This window comes from Apteryx rowi, unplaced genomic scaffold, assembly GCF_003343035.1.
Source record: "Apteryx rowi isolate R43461 unplaced genomic scaffold, aptRow1 scaffold_3, whole genome shotgun sequence".
Taxonomy (NCBI): domain Eukaryota; kingdom Metazoa; phylum Chordata; class Aves; order Apterygiformes; family Apterygidae; genus Apteryx; species Apteryx rowi.
The window spans coordinates 1,091,954-1,109,309 of NW_020449418.1; the positions used below are offsets into that span (position 1 = coordinate 1,091,954).

Here is a 17,356-nt window from a genome sequence, read left to right on the forward strand (position 1 = left end):
AGCCTTTAAAGAATCACAAAAGAGGACTCAAGCCAGAAATACAATAATCCACAGAGTAAAAAGGAAAGAAGGCCAGGAAATAAAGAATTACAGTTGGTTTATGATCAGCCTCTGAAGTGCCCTTGGGTATCTACAATTATATATCATAATTCTTACTAGCCACTTAATAGGGTTTACTTCCCCTTTGTTAGTGTGCAGGACCTGGAGCGTGTAGAAGATAAGATGACAGCCCAGATTTAATCACGTTCTTATTTTGTTTGTGTCAAAATTCAGCATCACCTTTCCTTAGACGCTAACTCACACTGCCCTCAGAAGTACCCAATGGATTCTGAGTCATTTAATAAGTCTTTGGTGACCTTTCCTCACCTCTGTTGGCAATCATTCATTTCTTCCAGTTTTACAAAATACAACTAGGGGCATTCTTCCTGTACTCTCAAACTGCAAATCACTGCAGGAATACAGACAGTAACTGCTCAAACTATGCTGACTTCAACTTGCTCAGAACCTGAAACAAAAAAAGCAAGGTAGTAGGTGTTGCAGGTAGCAGAAAAGCCTAACAAATCCAGACTGTGACAGAAAATGTTCCAATATCAGCAGCTCGTCAGGGCACTCTCCCAACAGCCCCCTACGTTCATGCCCCTCTACTCATCTCAAGTGATCAGGACCCAAACCACTTTAAAACTAGCACATCAGCTTCCCTATGGAATTCCACAACACGCAATTGTAGCCCATTAAAAGCTAAGGTCAAGCATTCCCAGTCACATCTTGTATTCACTGCAGCATTGTGCATTAACTGCAACTTCTAATGGTCTTCCAAACGGTCCCAAAGCAGTTTCACAATTGTTATAACAGAACAGTATAACCCTGAGGGCATACAGACCTCCTCAGAACTATCTATCCTGCATTAGGGAAGGGCTACATATCCCTGCTGTCTAGAAAGCCATTCTCTTGATATTATGGTAAGTGGAACAACAGGCAGCAAAGTGATGAGAAGCCCTCAAGGATAATCAACTCTTTCATTCACATAAATGAGGAGACAGCCTTAAGAAGATGTTTTAGAATGACAAATCACTGCACTCTGTCAATAAGATAATGTGAAAACTCTGTCATCCAGACTGAAGGGCATGGTGGATGCAACCTCCACAACAGAAAGATGGGGAAGTGCTCTGCTAGCCATACAGTTGCTAGCATACCTGTGACCAGAAAGACACGGGCCATAAAAGCCAGTACTGGAGAAAGGCAAATAGGACTACAGGAATCCCCTAAGAAATAAACTACAGACACCCTAATAGATCTGAAAGACCCTGGGAAGAGGAATTTTGTTTTAGAGTCTCAACCACAGGGCACAGTCAAAATCCTCCCAACAATAAACCACGTGATTATTATAACAAATTTTTTGATAGGAGAATTGCCATCATTTGGCTTTTTGTTTTCAAATCCAATTTAAGAGAAATCCTGATACTAGCTGGGATGAGAGGGAAAGTGTATAAATAAAAAGGGAGAGAAACAGACAAACTTTACGAATATATACATTTAACTGCGGCAGGAGCAGGAAGAATCCTCTCCTGTGAGAGGGGTTCTACACTCAGCATAGCTATCAGCTGCACAAGCCACCCAGGCAGCCTCCCAGTAGCTAAAGACCCTGGGCTGACTGCCAGGTATGTCTGCACCACTTATCAGTGCCAATGCCAGACAGACCATGGAACAGAACTCCTCAGTTTTAATCATTAATATATCAAAGTTTTATTTGGAAAGAAGCCAGAGACTTGAAATCTTAAATTATAACATCTTTAAAAGCTTTTTCAAACACAGAAAAGCAACACTTAGGAAGAGCTAGTCAGAGACACAAGTAATTAAGAAATACAGTCATTAGTAGCATCAGGAAGATTGTAAGATGGCTCCCATTGCAAGAATTTCCCAGAAAAGCAARCCCTCAGGAAGAGGCAGTTCATAAGAGTTCATCCAAGGATGACCCATTTTCTAATCAGAGCAGCAAATGAACACAGAAGTGTAAAAGAAAATAAAGGCTACAGTCCCCTGTGCAAGAGATTGAAAGCCAAGAAAGAGAAACCATAGCTGATAGAAAGTCAGCTTATGTAAACTGATGCCTGTAYGTCCCTGACAAGTTTGAGGGAATACAAAAACCAAAACTCTCCAGGGAACCTCAAAGAAATCAGAGTGAGCACGCAGCAGGCTAGGGCAGATTAGAACTGGTGCTCCTGTGCCCAACCATTCAATCTGTATGCTTGATGCAAGCAGTTATATTTCCGTAGACTTGGGACATTCAAATTGTGAACTGGCCTTAAATGCTCAGTTTTAAAGTGACATTCAGTTTGTGTGCAAAATTTTCTAAAGCACAACTAACATGCTCTGGATTTGATATTTACGTAGCTTATCCTATTTGCTGTTGCAGAACATTAGCAGCTACCAATGGGTTCCAGTAGGCTAATCATCCGCCAAAACAAGAGCAGACGAGGAAGACAAATAAACTTGGGGGGGGGAGGGGAGTATTTTCCAAAGTATTTTCCAAAACAAAAGGCTCCCACTAAGCAGATTCCAACATATTTAAAGCAAAGAGCCCTGATCTCTTAAAAGCAGGTTACAAAGAGGCAAAATTAAAGACTGCAAATTGAAGGTGGGGAAGGAGTATTTTATGATAATTAAGTTCAAAATTAACAAACACCAGACATGTCCTTTTAATATACAGAAACATTACAACTTCTCTTCTCTACAATTCATTTTTCTCCTAAGAGAAAAAGCTGACTTTGTGCTAAGTCTGCACTAAATTTTATTTACTGCTAGATGTTGTAATTGTACTGTCATTGCTGAAGAACTATCTGATCTTTACTCTAGGACTAACAGGATTTTCTGCCCTCTTATGTCAGCCTCTTATTTAAAAGTTCAAACATATAGGGTGACTAGATTTTSAATGTGAAGGACTAGAACCACCTGTCATAGGGGAGCCCACAAGATAGTTTAACTGGAAGTAAGAGAAGCTTTCAGACAGTAGCTAAAAATTGCAGGTAGTTTAAATTTTGATGTTGGTGGGAGGAGAGGAAAGGAGAGGGAAGGGGGAAAAAAAAATCCCCAAAGTAACACTAGATCCCCAATTGCACTTTGGCCATGTGTCACTGATAAACACAACACAGGCTCACAACATCCAAGAGGGGCTGCAGGCTACCGTGCTGTTAAAAAGTCTCTTTATTCAAATCTTCAAGACGCTTGCCCTCTGTGGAAACCTCCCACACTCACCAAAACCTCTCAGTCTGGCTATTAAASAGAGGTATTTCCTCTACAGCTTCAATGCCTGTTCCCTCATTCTGTGCTCTAGCACCCACACCACAGATCATACAAGAGAAGCCCCCTCAGCTCCTATCTGTAAAACTGAATTTTAAAGAAACTGATATGCCTTTGCCCAGAAATATAAGAAATTCTTCCAGAGGGGGTAAGACATTATACATATATACAAATTCATACATACATAAAATTGAAAGAAAGCCTTTGGCTGAACTCAAAGACATTGCTAATGCTAAGATGCAGCACATTCTAAAAGGCAGTGGTAAGAACACGGCCAAACTGCTAGAAAGGAGCACGACAGAAAACAATGCAAAATGAATAGGTTAAATCTGTTAACACCTTTTTGTATCTGTGCGCACGCATGTGTGTGTTATTTTTTATTAGAAGAAAACATCTCGCAACGTTGCAGCCTTGATTTTTTTTTTTTTGAATGGGTGCAAGAGAACCGTATATGTGGCACAGACACATACAATTATAGAAAGGTCAAGAGGAAAAAGGGAGACACTGACCTCATAAATGGAAGAACAGAGAAATCTTAGTAGACCACACTCTTAAAATAGCCCACATTTTTGGAGGAAAGAGCTTATGCAGCACAATAAGCGCAGTCTCCTCAAGATTTTCAATAATTTAAAAAAAGTTTGAATATTAATAGAGCATGAAGACAAGCTATTAATAGATTAGGCCTCTGGGGTTAGCATGAAAGAGACTTGAGCAATACACAGCATATTAAGCCAGCTTACTAATGGTACTGTAGCAGGGAAGTTTATATCTATTCTATTTAACTGCTATTCTTCTACAACTTTGTGGGGTATTGGGTAGAGAAGGAAAAAGGCTAGATATTCTTATCAGCCTCTTCTGTTTTTACAATTTAACTGTTAAGAAAAAAATCAGATTAAAAATAGGCATCATATGTCTTAAAATATGTTTAAATATGTTCTTTAAATAAGCATGTGAACTTGAAGCCAACAGTATGTACGAATGTAAGGGCCACAGAAGACCATTAACCTAGCTACCACTTTAGCCCTTCCTGATTTCTGCATCCTCCACTGTGCAGGTTTAACATTCTCTCAGTGCATCTTGTTTGCACAGACACCACTTCAAGTTTTGATAACACCTTCCACACATTCTCAAAGCACATTGAAAACAATATAATTCATGCAGTTTCCCAGCATTCTTTTTATATAAGCATTTTCCTTGTGACAAAAAAAGGAGGAAGACCGTATTTTCACAAACCGACATTGATTTCTGGTGAATATCTTCCAATGTTCAGGGAAGAAGAAATTCACTGTCAATAACGTAAAGTAACACGGACAGGATAAAAAACAATGCTAACTTTACATAAAAAGTGACGGTCTCTGAACCAGCCACTGCTGCTCAAGAAAGAGGTCTTAGAATTCTAATAGAAAGTTCTGGTTCTGTGAAAGCTTTCTCGGGGCTCAGCAGTGGTCAAAAAAAAGCAGACAGTATTATAGTGGTAGGCACTTGGATATAGCTGTTATGGACTACAAAAATAAGTATGGCAAGTTTTATACATAGAGATACCCTATTTCATGTAAGACTTTCTTACATTTTTGCGCATATACTGTGACAATTACCACACAACAGAAGAATCAAAACCTCTCTGTCCTTTACCTGTATTTCAGGAATGTAATATACTTCATTGAGTGCACCAAATGGTAAATAATGTGTGAAATTAAGCAACCACTATAAGCTAGGAGCATCTGTAAGGGCTGAAACACATCCATCTGCCTGTGGATTAACATCTCCCAGAAAACAATCACTCCATTTCTGATCTGTCAGCCCTGTTCCTCAAGGGAAATCTATAAAACACCTTTCAAAACAAGCCTGCAAACTAAAATTTGTAATTCCACTGGGTTAGAAAAAAACATGGACTCAATAGATATATTGGATTTATGGCACACTATAATCTTACCTCACACTAAGCCCCCACGTTCCCAAATGTATAATCTACCAGGCTCTCTTTCCCCTAGGAGATAAGGTTATCTCTTTCTTTCCCCTCCCACCTCCCTTGTAAGGGAAACAATAATTTCTCTGGGCTTGAACACAGGCAAAGTAATGACGTTTTGTGTAGCAACACTCCATTTTGCTTAAATGAGCAGGTCACAAATTGCACTGTCTTTTTTTCTTACCTCTCCCATCTCAGTATAAATAGAGAAAAAAATTCAGTCGGACCCTTTGTTATCGTGAATGGGACCATAAGCAAATAGGCACGAGAATGGGGGGGGGGAACCCTCCCCTCCAAAAAACAGTGTAACAAATGAGAAGACGTTGCAGTTGAAAAATTTCTTCGGGAAAGTGCTAAAGAGCAAACAATACAGTTTTAGTCGTATTCCTCCAAGACAGTCAGATATGGTAACAGTACTATTTGGAAGCAAAAGCCCAACTAAAACCATTGGTGAACACAAGAAAGATGGGAACTGAAGAATCACCAAGCAAACAAAAGCAATTCTGCTTGCCTTGTGACTTGAAGCCTGGCCAGCAAGGTTATGAACCAGAACGTAGTTACCCCACATATAAGATGCATTGTTTTCTTGTTCTGTTTTATTTAATCAGGTAATAAAACTTAGCCCATCTGACCTTGGGTCTTGGGGTCTTACCTATCATTACTGCCTGCCTACCCATAACTGTTGGTATACTACCTTCACAAGTGTTTAATGCTTTTTCTTTCAGAAATGGTCTAAATAGTATCTACTTCACTAAACTCTAAACAAATCTGAAATTACATTTAGCTTTAAAATCCATGGCTTCTATGTTAGACCTGAGAAAGGTCTTACACATCCAAAAGCCTGTCTAATTTTTCTTACTATACCAGTTAGCCTAATAATTGCATTACCACTACCCACACACCTTGCCCTGCCAAGAGAATGTTTAAAAGTATCAGAATATGAGCAAGAAAACAGGACGCATAGCTATGCACTATATGAATAAGTAGTTTGGGTTTTACCAGCTCCAAAAAAATACAAGATGATAAGAATCACATTGTGATAAGGATCACAATGAATCCTTCAAGAAAAAAGCCAAGGCTTCAATTTTCTTGCACTCATAATTCAAATATATGAACTGGAGCACAAACTGCTTTTGAAATCCATTTTAAAAAGAAAAAAAGGAAGCTGAAAAAATTGAATTTCCCTATGAAACACCATGTACACCACCACATGTACACATTAATGTGCACACACACAAATGTTCTCTAACTATTTCTAAATCCTTGGCTAATGTTAACTAAATCTGGGAGAGGAAGAGAGTTCTCAGAGATACTGAGCTTTTATAAGCCTCTTGAAAATGAATAGATAGAGGAAATAAATCTATTACAGCTTCCACTAAGAAAAAGGCTTTAGAGGGAACCCAGCTGTATGACCGGATACCAAAGGGTCCACATGTTTAGCAAGCTGTAAACAGAGTCACAGGAAAAGACTTCACTGGTTCTGCTCCTTAAATGAACTAGTAGATGTTCTTTTTAACACATTATTAATTCATTGAAATCACTGCCAAAAGATGGAAGCTAAGGACTTAGAATTCAAAAAATGAATTCACGGAGAAAGCTAGCAACCTTTATGCTTGAGAAATAAAGCGATAAAAATTAAAGGCCAATCTCTTAGGACAATAAGATAATCACAGTAGGTAAAGAAACAAGCTTCTTTTTGGTCACCTATTTCTGCAGCAGCTGGTGCCAACACTCTAGAGAAACAATTTTGCAGTATTCACATCCAGGAATCATGCCGCAACAAGTAACTTACAGGTCTATTAGAAATTCTCATGTTATAAGTGATGTTGAACCAATTACTCCTGAAGTACGCCCTATTTTTATGGGATACAAGTATAACTTTGGCAAGTTTTGAGACCTGATCACTGAACTGGTATCCCTTTCCCATTCAGGATTCACATGAACTCAGTTTTTTTTCAATTTTAATGAATCTAAATTGTCACATATCAGGTCATTTACATTGTATTTTTTTCCTGCCTATAACATATTTTTCTCTCTCTAGCGTTCAGGATGATTTGAACTTTGGACTTTATTCTATCCAGTGTTGTTTTTTTCTGACAGTATTTTACTCTGGAGAAGTCACAACTTCCGAGATCAAATTTTCTATTTTAACTAGTCCATGCCCAAGTTTGTGCAAACAATGCAAAGCACTCGGACAATTTCCCACAAGCCACTTAGCTTCTGAGTTTCAGATTAAGAGCAGACCATAACAAGAAGTTGCATCCTCAAATAAAAACAAAACGCCCAGGCTTTCAGCTCATCAGGAGCCAGTGATTTCAAGCACAGGTTGAGATGGATGAGTTCTGGCTTCATTCACACTCAAATGAAACTCTCTTGGGGTGAACCCGGATGTTACCTCACTGAAAAAATTGCAAATTAAACATGGAACTAAAGTCTGAAAATTTCAATTACACTGCCTTAACCCACCTAAAAGTAAAGGCTGTATGTGTTGGAAGACATCTCCTTCCAATGTAAAGTATTAGAATAATGAAGAATTTCATTGCTTACTGCTAGCCCTTTTTTCCTTCTCTGATGAGTCCCCGATCTTTTYCCTCATAGTTTCTACATTACAGCACATACTGGCAGATGAGAGGTTTGAAAACAAGATTATCACTTTGGAAACTGTGCTACTAGCTAGCAGTCTTTAACTCGCTTGCCTGAAAACACCACTTCTACATTGTGTTTCAGACAGACTAGTCCACCCACAAGCCTGAGTCCTTCAGAAGCAATTTATCATGATAAAAATTGGACTGCCCTCATCATACTCATTTTACTGGTGAAGCAGGAAATATTCTTTCTACTACCTTTATTTTGCAAGCACAAGAAAACAGAATTTCCTTCAAAATAATGCAGTGCAAGAAGTCCAAGCACAAAATCTCAGAATGCAAGAAAGAAAAATGATTCTATTACAGAGCATGTATTAAGTGTTCAGCATTTACATTCCAGATCCAAGAGGATTCAGCATTCTCCCCCTCACTTGGAACATTTGARACAAAATAAAGCAAACAAACAAAACCTAAGCCAGCTTGCACATATTTTTATTTCTGCATAAATACTAAGAATTCCATGAGAAATTTGGAACACTAAGTAGGTATTGCCCTTGGCTGCACATTCTATTTGTTTTGAGTTAATCCGTAAGGAGGTCAAACCAGTGGAGCACCAGTGGAGAAGACTTACTGTGAAAGAGTAAAATCCCTGTAAAATGTTTATGAGTTGCAAATCAAGTGATAATGTTCAGAGCTGCCACATAGAGTCAGGGAAGTTTCACACAACGTTTGGGAAAAATTCAGAAATACTCTAATCTCTGGCAGAGCCACCATATGGAGTTTACTGCAGTAACATACGTTTTGGCCACTCAGCATAGCTCTGCTGCCAGCAATGATAGACTGAACTATTTCTTTACAAAATACGCTCCCATAATCAAAAAGTAGATTCTAACCAGAGAAGCTCATCCAGTTCAGCCAAATCTTTAAGAGTAGTAAATAACACAAGAAAAACATCACACTCCTTAGCATACACTTTATCATCCACAATGGTAAAAAGATGAAACAAGAGTCTAAATTCCTAGCACATTGCATGGGATGTAAAAAACTATTCAGTGCTATTTAGACAGTCATGGGTTTATCGATATCAGATCTCTCACTACATTACGAGGCTTTGTTGTCAGCATGGTCAAAAAAACAAAAACAAAGGCAGATACTTAATGCACGTAAGCCTCTCAAGTTACTGTGTGCCTAATTTATCAAAGTATAAATACAAAACAGGAAAGCAGGGACAGGCAAGCTCCAAGTGAAAGCTCATGACTGCCATGCCATCTGGCACTGATGCGTAAGCTACCTTGCACTCACTGATGTGTCAGAGCACACTAACAATTACAGTGGAAGAGCTGATGTACCTTCGCTCACCTCTCTGAATCATGTGCCCACAGCCTATACCAATCTTAGGTCAGGTGAGAGCTGATGGATCTAGCTGGGGTAGCTTACCTACTGCCCTCCCACTGTCCATTTCTCCTCGGTGTTCCCATCCCTTGTCCCTCAGCAGCAGCTGTAAGCCTTCTTGAGCTATCTGGGCACAAAGTTTGACCAGATATGACTCACACCGGCTGCTGGACTTCATAGTAAAGTCACTAAGGAGCTTGTGCATGCTCTCTTCAGTCAAAAGGGTAGAAACTACTTCCTCCATCATAGCTGTTTCCACTGTGAACACCAGCCTACGAGATACCGGAATTGCTTTTGGTGTTGTTTAAAAAAAAAAAAAAAAAAAAAAAAAAAATCAAGAATTTTCACATGTTTAGCTACAATGACTTAATTTAGCTAAGTAACTCAATGCCTTTCCTTCCTTAATTGAAAAGGTCTTAAAAGGGAGGTGGCAGGTGGCAAGAGGTCAGCACTTCCAGAAGTAGTTAAGTGCTAAAAGAAAGAATAATTTCCTAATGAGGGCTGGGAACTTCACCTCTAGAGCTGGAGAGCAGCACCTTCCTCCTCCCAGAATTCAGCCATAGTCCTCTCCCAGAGACAGTATTGGCCTGGTTTAGGCAGCTGTCTTACAAAAAACTCAAAGGATAGGACAGAAGATAACATATGGAAGTATTAACTAAGCCAGGGACAGAAGAACTCTCCACCCCAGTGGTTAGAGCAGACAGGCTGGAGGGCAAGAACAAATGAAAACTTTTGTGAAACTCCTGAATGCAACTGATACTGAAGTATTCTACACAGAGTGATACAGCTTCAGCAGAAAACAGCAAGGGTATCATGGTTTAAGTGCTTCTGTGCATGACTGTTGAACTGATAATCAAAAAGCCAAGTAAACAATAAACTGTTTACATTTATCAAGTTTTCAGCAGCATTGGGTGAGAAGGAGAGAAGCTGCTGAGAAAGCAGCATTCAGTGCTGCAGGATGCTCCTCCTGGATACTTTTGGGCTCTAGTCTCCTAATTTGCAGCAACACAGGGAGGTGAGCACTGGTCAGACTAGATGGGAAAAGCTGGAGGTGGCTTTAGCCGAATTGCTAATTTTTGCTTGAATTTGCAAAGACTAAAATTGGATGTTTTTTCTATGCAACCATCTGCTAAAATCACAGATTAAAATTAATCTGTTTTGTCCATTGTCAACAGGAGAAATGTAGATGCTTATGAGATTCCATAGACAGAAACCTACGATTTGTAAGAAATGAGACATCTAAAGTGTTTAGAAGGGGTTTTGAGGACCTACACGTTGGATTTAAACATCTATCTACTTGCAATTCCACTGTAAATGCAGCTCCAGCTGCTTACTGCATGTTTCAGCTCTCAAATATCTCTGAAATTTGGTCCTGTATATCAAATGCAAACCCACTACAGTCAGTAGAGAGACTGACACTGACTATAATAAATTTTGGATCAGACTCTACAGCTACAGCTTTTTCTTCTGGTGGTATTCTTTCCTGTCGCATTATTTTCCTTTGAGTCAAACTGAGGATTATCAATCAGATTCCACACCTCAAGTTACTACTTCAGCATCTATAAATAGCTTAAGGGTTCTGAACAGACTCAAATGAGGAAAAAAAGCAGAATAAAATGTGTTAGAAAAGCTGTCAATTTGGCGAGTCCAGTATTGACTTTCCCTGAATTAAGATGAAATTTGGAAGGCTTAATTCATTTCTACATCTACCATTCTTGCCTAAACTTCTCATTTAAAATTAATGGCTAAAACTGCAGGATTTTACTTGCAGAGGAAGAATCAACACTGGGGGGTTATTTTTGGAGTACGAGCACTTGTTTGTGTACGCAAAACCTACAATCTAGAGTGCATTCACCTGTCAAGGTAGTAGTGCGACTAGCCAAAAGCAGCAATGAGTAAGATTCCTATCCATCAAGGCTCCGATCTGGATAATGTGATGCAGCCACAGGACTTTTGTTACCTTCAGCTTCCTACATGTGCCTATCCATGTCTTTGTAGAGCACCAGCCTAAGGGAGCCACAAACAAGGAACAATCCCCAACATGAAGTGTTCTAAAAGGTAACTCTTAAGACGTCAAAGCATTTAAGAAGAGAGAAAAGGAATGAAAATCACTTCTACGTTTTTGCTGAAAGCACTGAAATGTTAAAGCAATCTGCCTATAAAATAGCAATATGATCTTTATTAACATTCTGTAGGAATTCCAAGACAAAAAAAAAATTTTTAAATGAACAGTCTGGATGTCAAAGTCTTAATATCAAATTTCTGGCTAAATATATAAAATTAAACTAAATACGCTGGATATCTGAGATACTTGTATGAAGATGCAGCTCTTTGTTTAAAGAAAAAAAAAAAAACACCATTACAACTCATTTAGCATTTCTTACCTTGGAACCTGCCAATATAGCTCTCAGCATTTTTGTTCCTTTTCCAATACCAACCACTGCAAAAACAGAAAGAGAAATGTCACAGCATTCCACTTCAAAACCAGCTTTGCAATGCCCTTATTCAACACCCATCACTACTAAATATTACACTAGTCAGAAATACGGCCTTTCATGGTCTGTTAGCATATGAAGAGGGTCAATGCTTATGAGAAAAATATCTCTGATACTCAAACAACATGGGATTAGCAAAAGAAAAACAAAGTTTAAAGCAGAAGATAAATAAGCTTCACCTATTGTTAAAATGCTTTAATTCCACCCCTAGATTTATCTATCTTTTAATCACCAAAGAAATGGATAGTGCAATTAACCCTGTCTCTGGTATGATGAAGGCTTTGGCTCACTAGTAACAAATCTAGCCTTCACTGTAACTAAATACTCCATTTAAAGGTTATTAGYGGCCAAGGGTAATACAGCCAAGATAGCACAATGAAAGAGTTTCAGGGTCATAGCAAGAAAGCAAAATAGTCATAAGGTCCCACTGTCTCCAGCAAAGATCTTTTATAATCAAATCCTCCTATTAATATGCAGGTACAGATCATTTCTTTTGAATCTTGAATCAGTATTCTGCAAAGCAACAGTCAGTATTTCACATAAGAAGCAGAAAAAAAAAGCAGATTTTACTTTAAAGCATTTCGTAACAAGATGTTTTCCTTGAATTACTTTTTCCATTGATTTCTTCCACATACAACAATCAGAAGAAATAATGACAATAGGAGGAGGAAGACAGGAAACAATGAAAAGTCAGATACACCATCACTACATACATTTGTGAGAACATATCACCATGCTAGTAACTCATTACAGAATTCTCCATTATGCCACACAGAAAAAGAGAGGTAGCACTAATGAGAAATGAAGAAGTGATTCTGAAATTATTGCACTATCAGGATAATACAGGGTTGCCTTCACCTTTGCTGAATTTCAGAAGAAAATTACTTTCACATACGAAACATGGAATACATAACAGCTCATGCCCTTGATTTCAATAAAATTACAGGGGTTAAGGGAGCTTGTAGGAAATCAGCTTTGTGTCAACCAGGAACCAGTACTAGAAGCATCAAACCAGATAATGAATCCTTAGACATATTTATTCTTTACAAACACTTGTGCTCTAATACTAATGCTTCTTAATCTTTACTCTGACACTCAATAGACTTTTTCTTATTTTTGATTACTTATCCCCTTATCCCCTTAGGGTTTCTACACTCTGATATATGTCCTTGTGCTTGCACTTTTGTGTGCCTTTAGTTCAGCCTGTTCTTATCATATTCAGCAGCTAGTAAAGGGCAGCAACAAGGCTGAGAAAAGAAGATAAACACACAGATGAAACTTTACAGTCAAGCACTTTCCTTGCAACAGGATGACATCACTGACACTTCAACATAACTGGTGAGCTGAAATTTGCTGGAATGTCAAGAGTTTCAATGGAATAATTTTAAAGAGACATTGAATGCTTTTGTGAACAAGACGCTAACAATTTCCCATTAACCATTAGCTTGTGTAGCATGTGTACTATTGAAAGGAGATATAAACTAACCTTGCTAGACTATAGAGAACATACGAATTTTACACTTCTAATTTGCCAGTCTCTAAACTGCTTCTTGAATGGCATTTTCTACTTGACTTACATAATAGCTACTTCAGTTTCAAAGGAGTTGCCATCGCTCACTTATGTCTGCCTTTTTACAAATGGCTTTAGAATTTCCTAGGGCAGAAGACTCCCAGTACGGGAAATTACATTCTCCAGTCTTCCTTTCATAAGGTAGCACACACATTACAGATATGTGCTCGTTCTCAAAAACATGATCAAAAACTTCACCACTAGCTTTCAATTTTGGTATTTTTTCACCTTTTCCTTTACTATGGAGGCATAGTTCATTATTGCTATACCAAAACAAGGAAAGTATTTACAATTCAAATTACAGTGCAAGAAACATGTTACTAAACTAGAGCCACAGTCCTAGGCTGATATTAAAAGAAGAAACTCATTCAGACTTGACCTATTTCTTGCTTCTGCTATCTAAAATGGAAGACGATAAGAAGAACTCCCAGATCCCACCACCTTCCAAATACAACGGAAGCTACAGATGGGCAAAGACAAAAGATCTCGCCTCTCAGATCTGGCAGTCACTCCAGGCTCCCCGCACACCACCGCAGGGCCACCACATGCCATTCAAAACCTGGCTTCTGCCACAGATCACTGACCTCTGTCTCCGAGGTCCTTCCTCATCTACACTTGCTGTAAGTAGAAACAGAAATATACCAGCGTATCTTCCAACAAAAAGCACTGCCCAGCTATTTGCAGGACACTCTGCACACGAGCAAGACTTGATATTAACTAATTCATGTGAACAGAGATTTGCATGAATAACTGCAGTACACAAAATTCAGGAAACAGCAGTAAAGATCAAGAAAGAAAGGTCAGAAGTTTTCAACAAATATCTATTTTTATTATGCTATTGTGCATGAGGAAAGAAAGCTTCCTGCCCCACCACCCCATGCCAAGAATCAGCACACTCATTTTCTGAATAGCTTGTTTCTATTAAGTCCTCCCCTCTCTCCTCATTACTTTATCTGAGTCCTAAGAAATGTGAGTACATTCTCCTTCCCACTCCCCTCCAGTTTTGTCCTTTCCAATCTAGCTACCATTGATTTTTCTCTGTGTTTTGTATGGCAGTGAAATGAAACATCCTGTGCCTTTTTGGATCGATCCATAGCATATTAAGGTGATGCACTTTTCTGTCTTTACCAAGCACACCAAGCTCATGCACTTTTTCTTATGCCACAGGGGCTGGCCTTGGAGACTGCTGGATATCAGAAAACAGTAGGAGAAGCAATTAAAAAGCATGAACGATTCTTCTTTTCGTCTGGATCAATGCTGTTGACTTCCCACAATGAGTAGCTGCACGTTCAATGGGAACATCTGTGTAAAAGGAAAACGTCCGCTTCAGCAATACACACAGTATTGTCTGGTGAGTGACCACACAGTTCAGGAAGTTGGAAGAAGAGCTCGTACTTACTTCTAGTCCACAAAGGTTACATTTTACAAAATGCACAGGTGGCAGAGAAAGACAATCACCAGCAGATGTGCCTCTACCAGCAACAGTCTCAGCAAATAACATTCCTTTGAAAGGCAGCTCTCCCTGAGAAGTCATTACATCAAAGCTCAATGGATCTACTCCCAGTGCATATTCATAGTTGCACCTGTCGTCTTTCAGTACCAAAAAATTATTCCATTACCAAAAAACTATTGCCGACTTTATTTCTTTTAGTCAAGCAGAGCAACAAAGCTAGGATTAAAGCAAGCTGTAGTTTCTATGTTACTCATCAACAAAACTATAGGTGACAATATGTGATATGGGCATAATCCAGGCCAATTATCAGGCCCACAGCTGGTTTTTCCAACCCAAGCGATTGACACATCCTGTTCTTTAATAAAAACAAAGGAATCTGATAAATCACTACAAAAATTATAGCACAGAATCTCTTTGATGACTCTTTTTTACTAGATGGGATAGTTTTCATTTCTGTTTCCTACTTCCATGCTGATCCCCAGAAAAGTAGCAACTGAATTGGTTCATCTTACTCATCTTTCATTTAGAAAGTATTATAACCCCAAAAGACTCCCTCAGAATTCCAGAAATGCATGATCTTTCTAACAAATACTTTGGAAAATTATCAAAATTATCACTGGGAAATCCTCAGTTTAACTAAACAAAATCATCAATTTCAGAGGCAATTTAGAAGTTAGAATAACTCATTACACAAGCTTCTATATTTTCATGTAGACAATCCACAGGTTATTTGAGGAAGTGGGGAAAAACTCCCCTTCTATTCAGCRACAGGTTATATGCATGTAAAAATATACATAGGGGAAGCTTACCCCCCACTACTCTTCCCCACTAACCCTTCCTTCCCCCAAAACCACACAGCCTGCCACGTGTATCCCAAGTCATTCTTCCACCTCTGATTTCATGTAGGCATGAAAATGTTTGCTGAAGTCATCTTCCTATGACTGCATTTATATTTTTCATTACCCAGAACTCCTGTAGCTGCACTGTCCAAAGTTCCACCATGTCCAATTTTCAAAATCTGTTTCTTTCTTTTGTTCCTATTTGTTTGCACACCAGCTTCTGCAAATAGAAGTGGAAAAGAGGCATTACAGGACGACCTTAGAACATAGAAAAAATACCATGTATTTCCATATTGCTAAAAGAGATGAAAATAAATCATTTAAGCCATGAATTAGTAGTGCAGGAATGGCTGTACTGAGCAAGACGAACAATTCACCTGGACCCCTTCCCAACCTCAAACAATTTTCAAGATTATAATTATGTGAAAAGAGCAAGTCTTATACACCATTATAAAAAGATTTTCAGAGAAAACTACTTGAAAAACTATGGTAGACCGTTCACCTGTGAAGTTTCATTAACAAAGCATGCACAAACTAGCAGCACAGTCCCTGAAATAATCTATCAAATGCAAATCTTATGCTACATAATCTGAGCATTCTTGCTGCATTTACTTCCACGTAATGGGCCAAGTTCATTCGCATGTAGGCAGCCCCATGGAAACTATGCAATGAAGTGATTTTGTTCACTGCTGCTTTCAGGCTGTCAGAGCATCTCACCAACCATATTTCTTATACAGCTGATAAGTCCATGAATTCTTAGTTATTAGTACTAAGTATGAAAAACACTCCAAGTCTCCTTTCCCATTTCTGAAGTTTTACAATGACACCGTGTTATCTCTTTGTTATGCTTTTCACTAGGTACGTTTTCCCAATGCCACATTAGGGAATGGGACGTCATCCTGCCAAGGCACTGTCTCTTCCGTACAACGCTGGATTGAAGTCAGTGCCTCTCCAACTCGGAGCTACTGAGTACATTAGCCTAAATGAGCAACCACCAGTGTGAAAGCCTGTGTTTTCACCCAACCAGCCAGTGCCCCAAGGCCATATCAGATGGTCAAGTCCCCGCGCCCGTTAGGAAGAGAATCTGGGCCAGATTCCTCCGTGTCTGTGCAATGATCAGACTTTTTTCCCCGATACCAGACAACCCAGGCTTCCTTTGGCGTACCGTGTCCAGGACTTCCAAAACTGTTGAAACACTGAGCTTTCCACTTGTTTGGTGGTTTTTTAATTTTTTTTTTTTTTAAACAGCAGAAAGGGGCAGAGCTGAAGCCGAGGTCGCGCCGCAGCTCCGCGGCAGAGCCGCCGGGCCGGCACGGCCACCCGCTGCGGCCCTCGGTCCCGCTGCCGCCTGGGCCCCCCCCGGGAGCACCGCACCGGGCAGGGCCCCCCCCCTCGGGAGCGCCCCCCCGGGCAGGGGCTTCCCCTGCCTCGGGAGCACCGCACCGGGCAGGGGGCAGGGCCCCCCCCCCTCGGGAGCGCCCCACCGGGCGGTGGCCCCCCCCAGAGGGCGGAGCGGAGGGTAAGCCCCGTCCCGCTCACAGTGAGGCTCCCATCACGCCACACCTTGGGTGAGAAAAGCCGCCCGCCGAAGCGAGCGGCGAGGCGAGCCGGCAGCCCCCGCGCAGCGCGGCCAGGCCGCCGAGCCTCGCAGGCCTTCAGCAGCTCCACGCGAAGCCGAAACGCACCCAGGGGCGGCCCCGGCCCCGGTCGCGCCGTGAGCTGCCACACGGAAGCACCAGAGACGGGCTCTGCCGCAGCT

At 40.1% G+C, this 17,356-nt stretch overlaps 1 protein-coding gene across 1 annotated transcript in view; it reads right to left on the reverse strand.

The window, feature by feature from the left end:
• TRUB1 (TruB pseudouridine synthase family member 1) overlaps positions 1-17,356 on the reverse strand; it is a 38,931-nt gene that overhangs the window by 19,523 nt on the left and 2,052 nt on the right. The window contains 2 exon segments of the mRNA XM_026069664.1: positions 11,625-11,680; positions 15,722-15,817. Of these exon segments, the coding sequence (XP_025925449.1) occupies positions 11,625-11,680; positions 15,722-15,817 (152 nt within the window).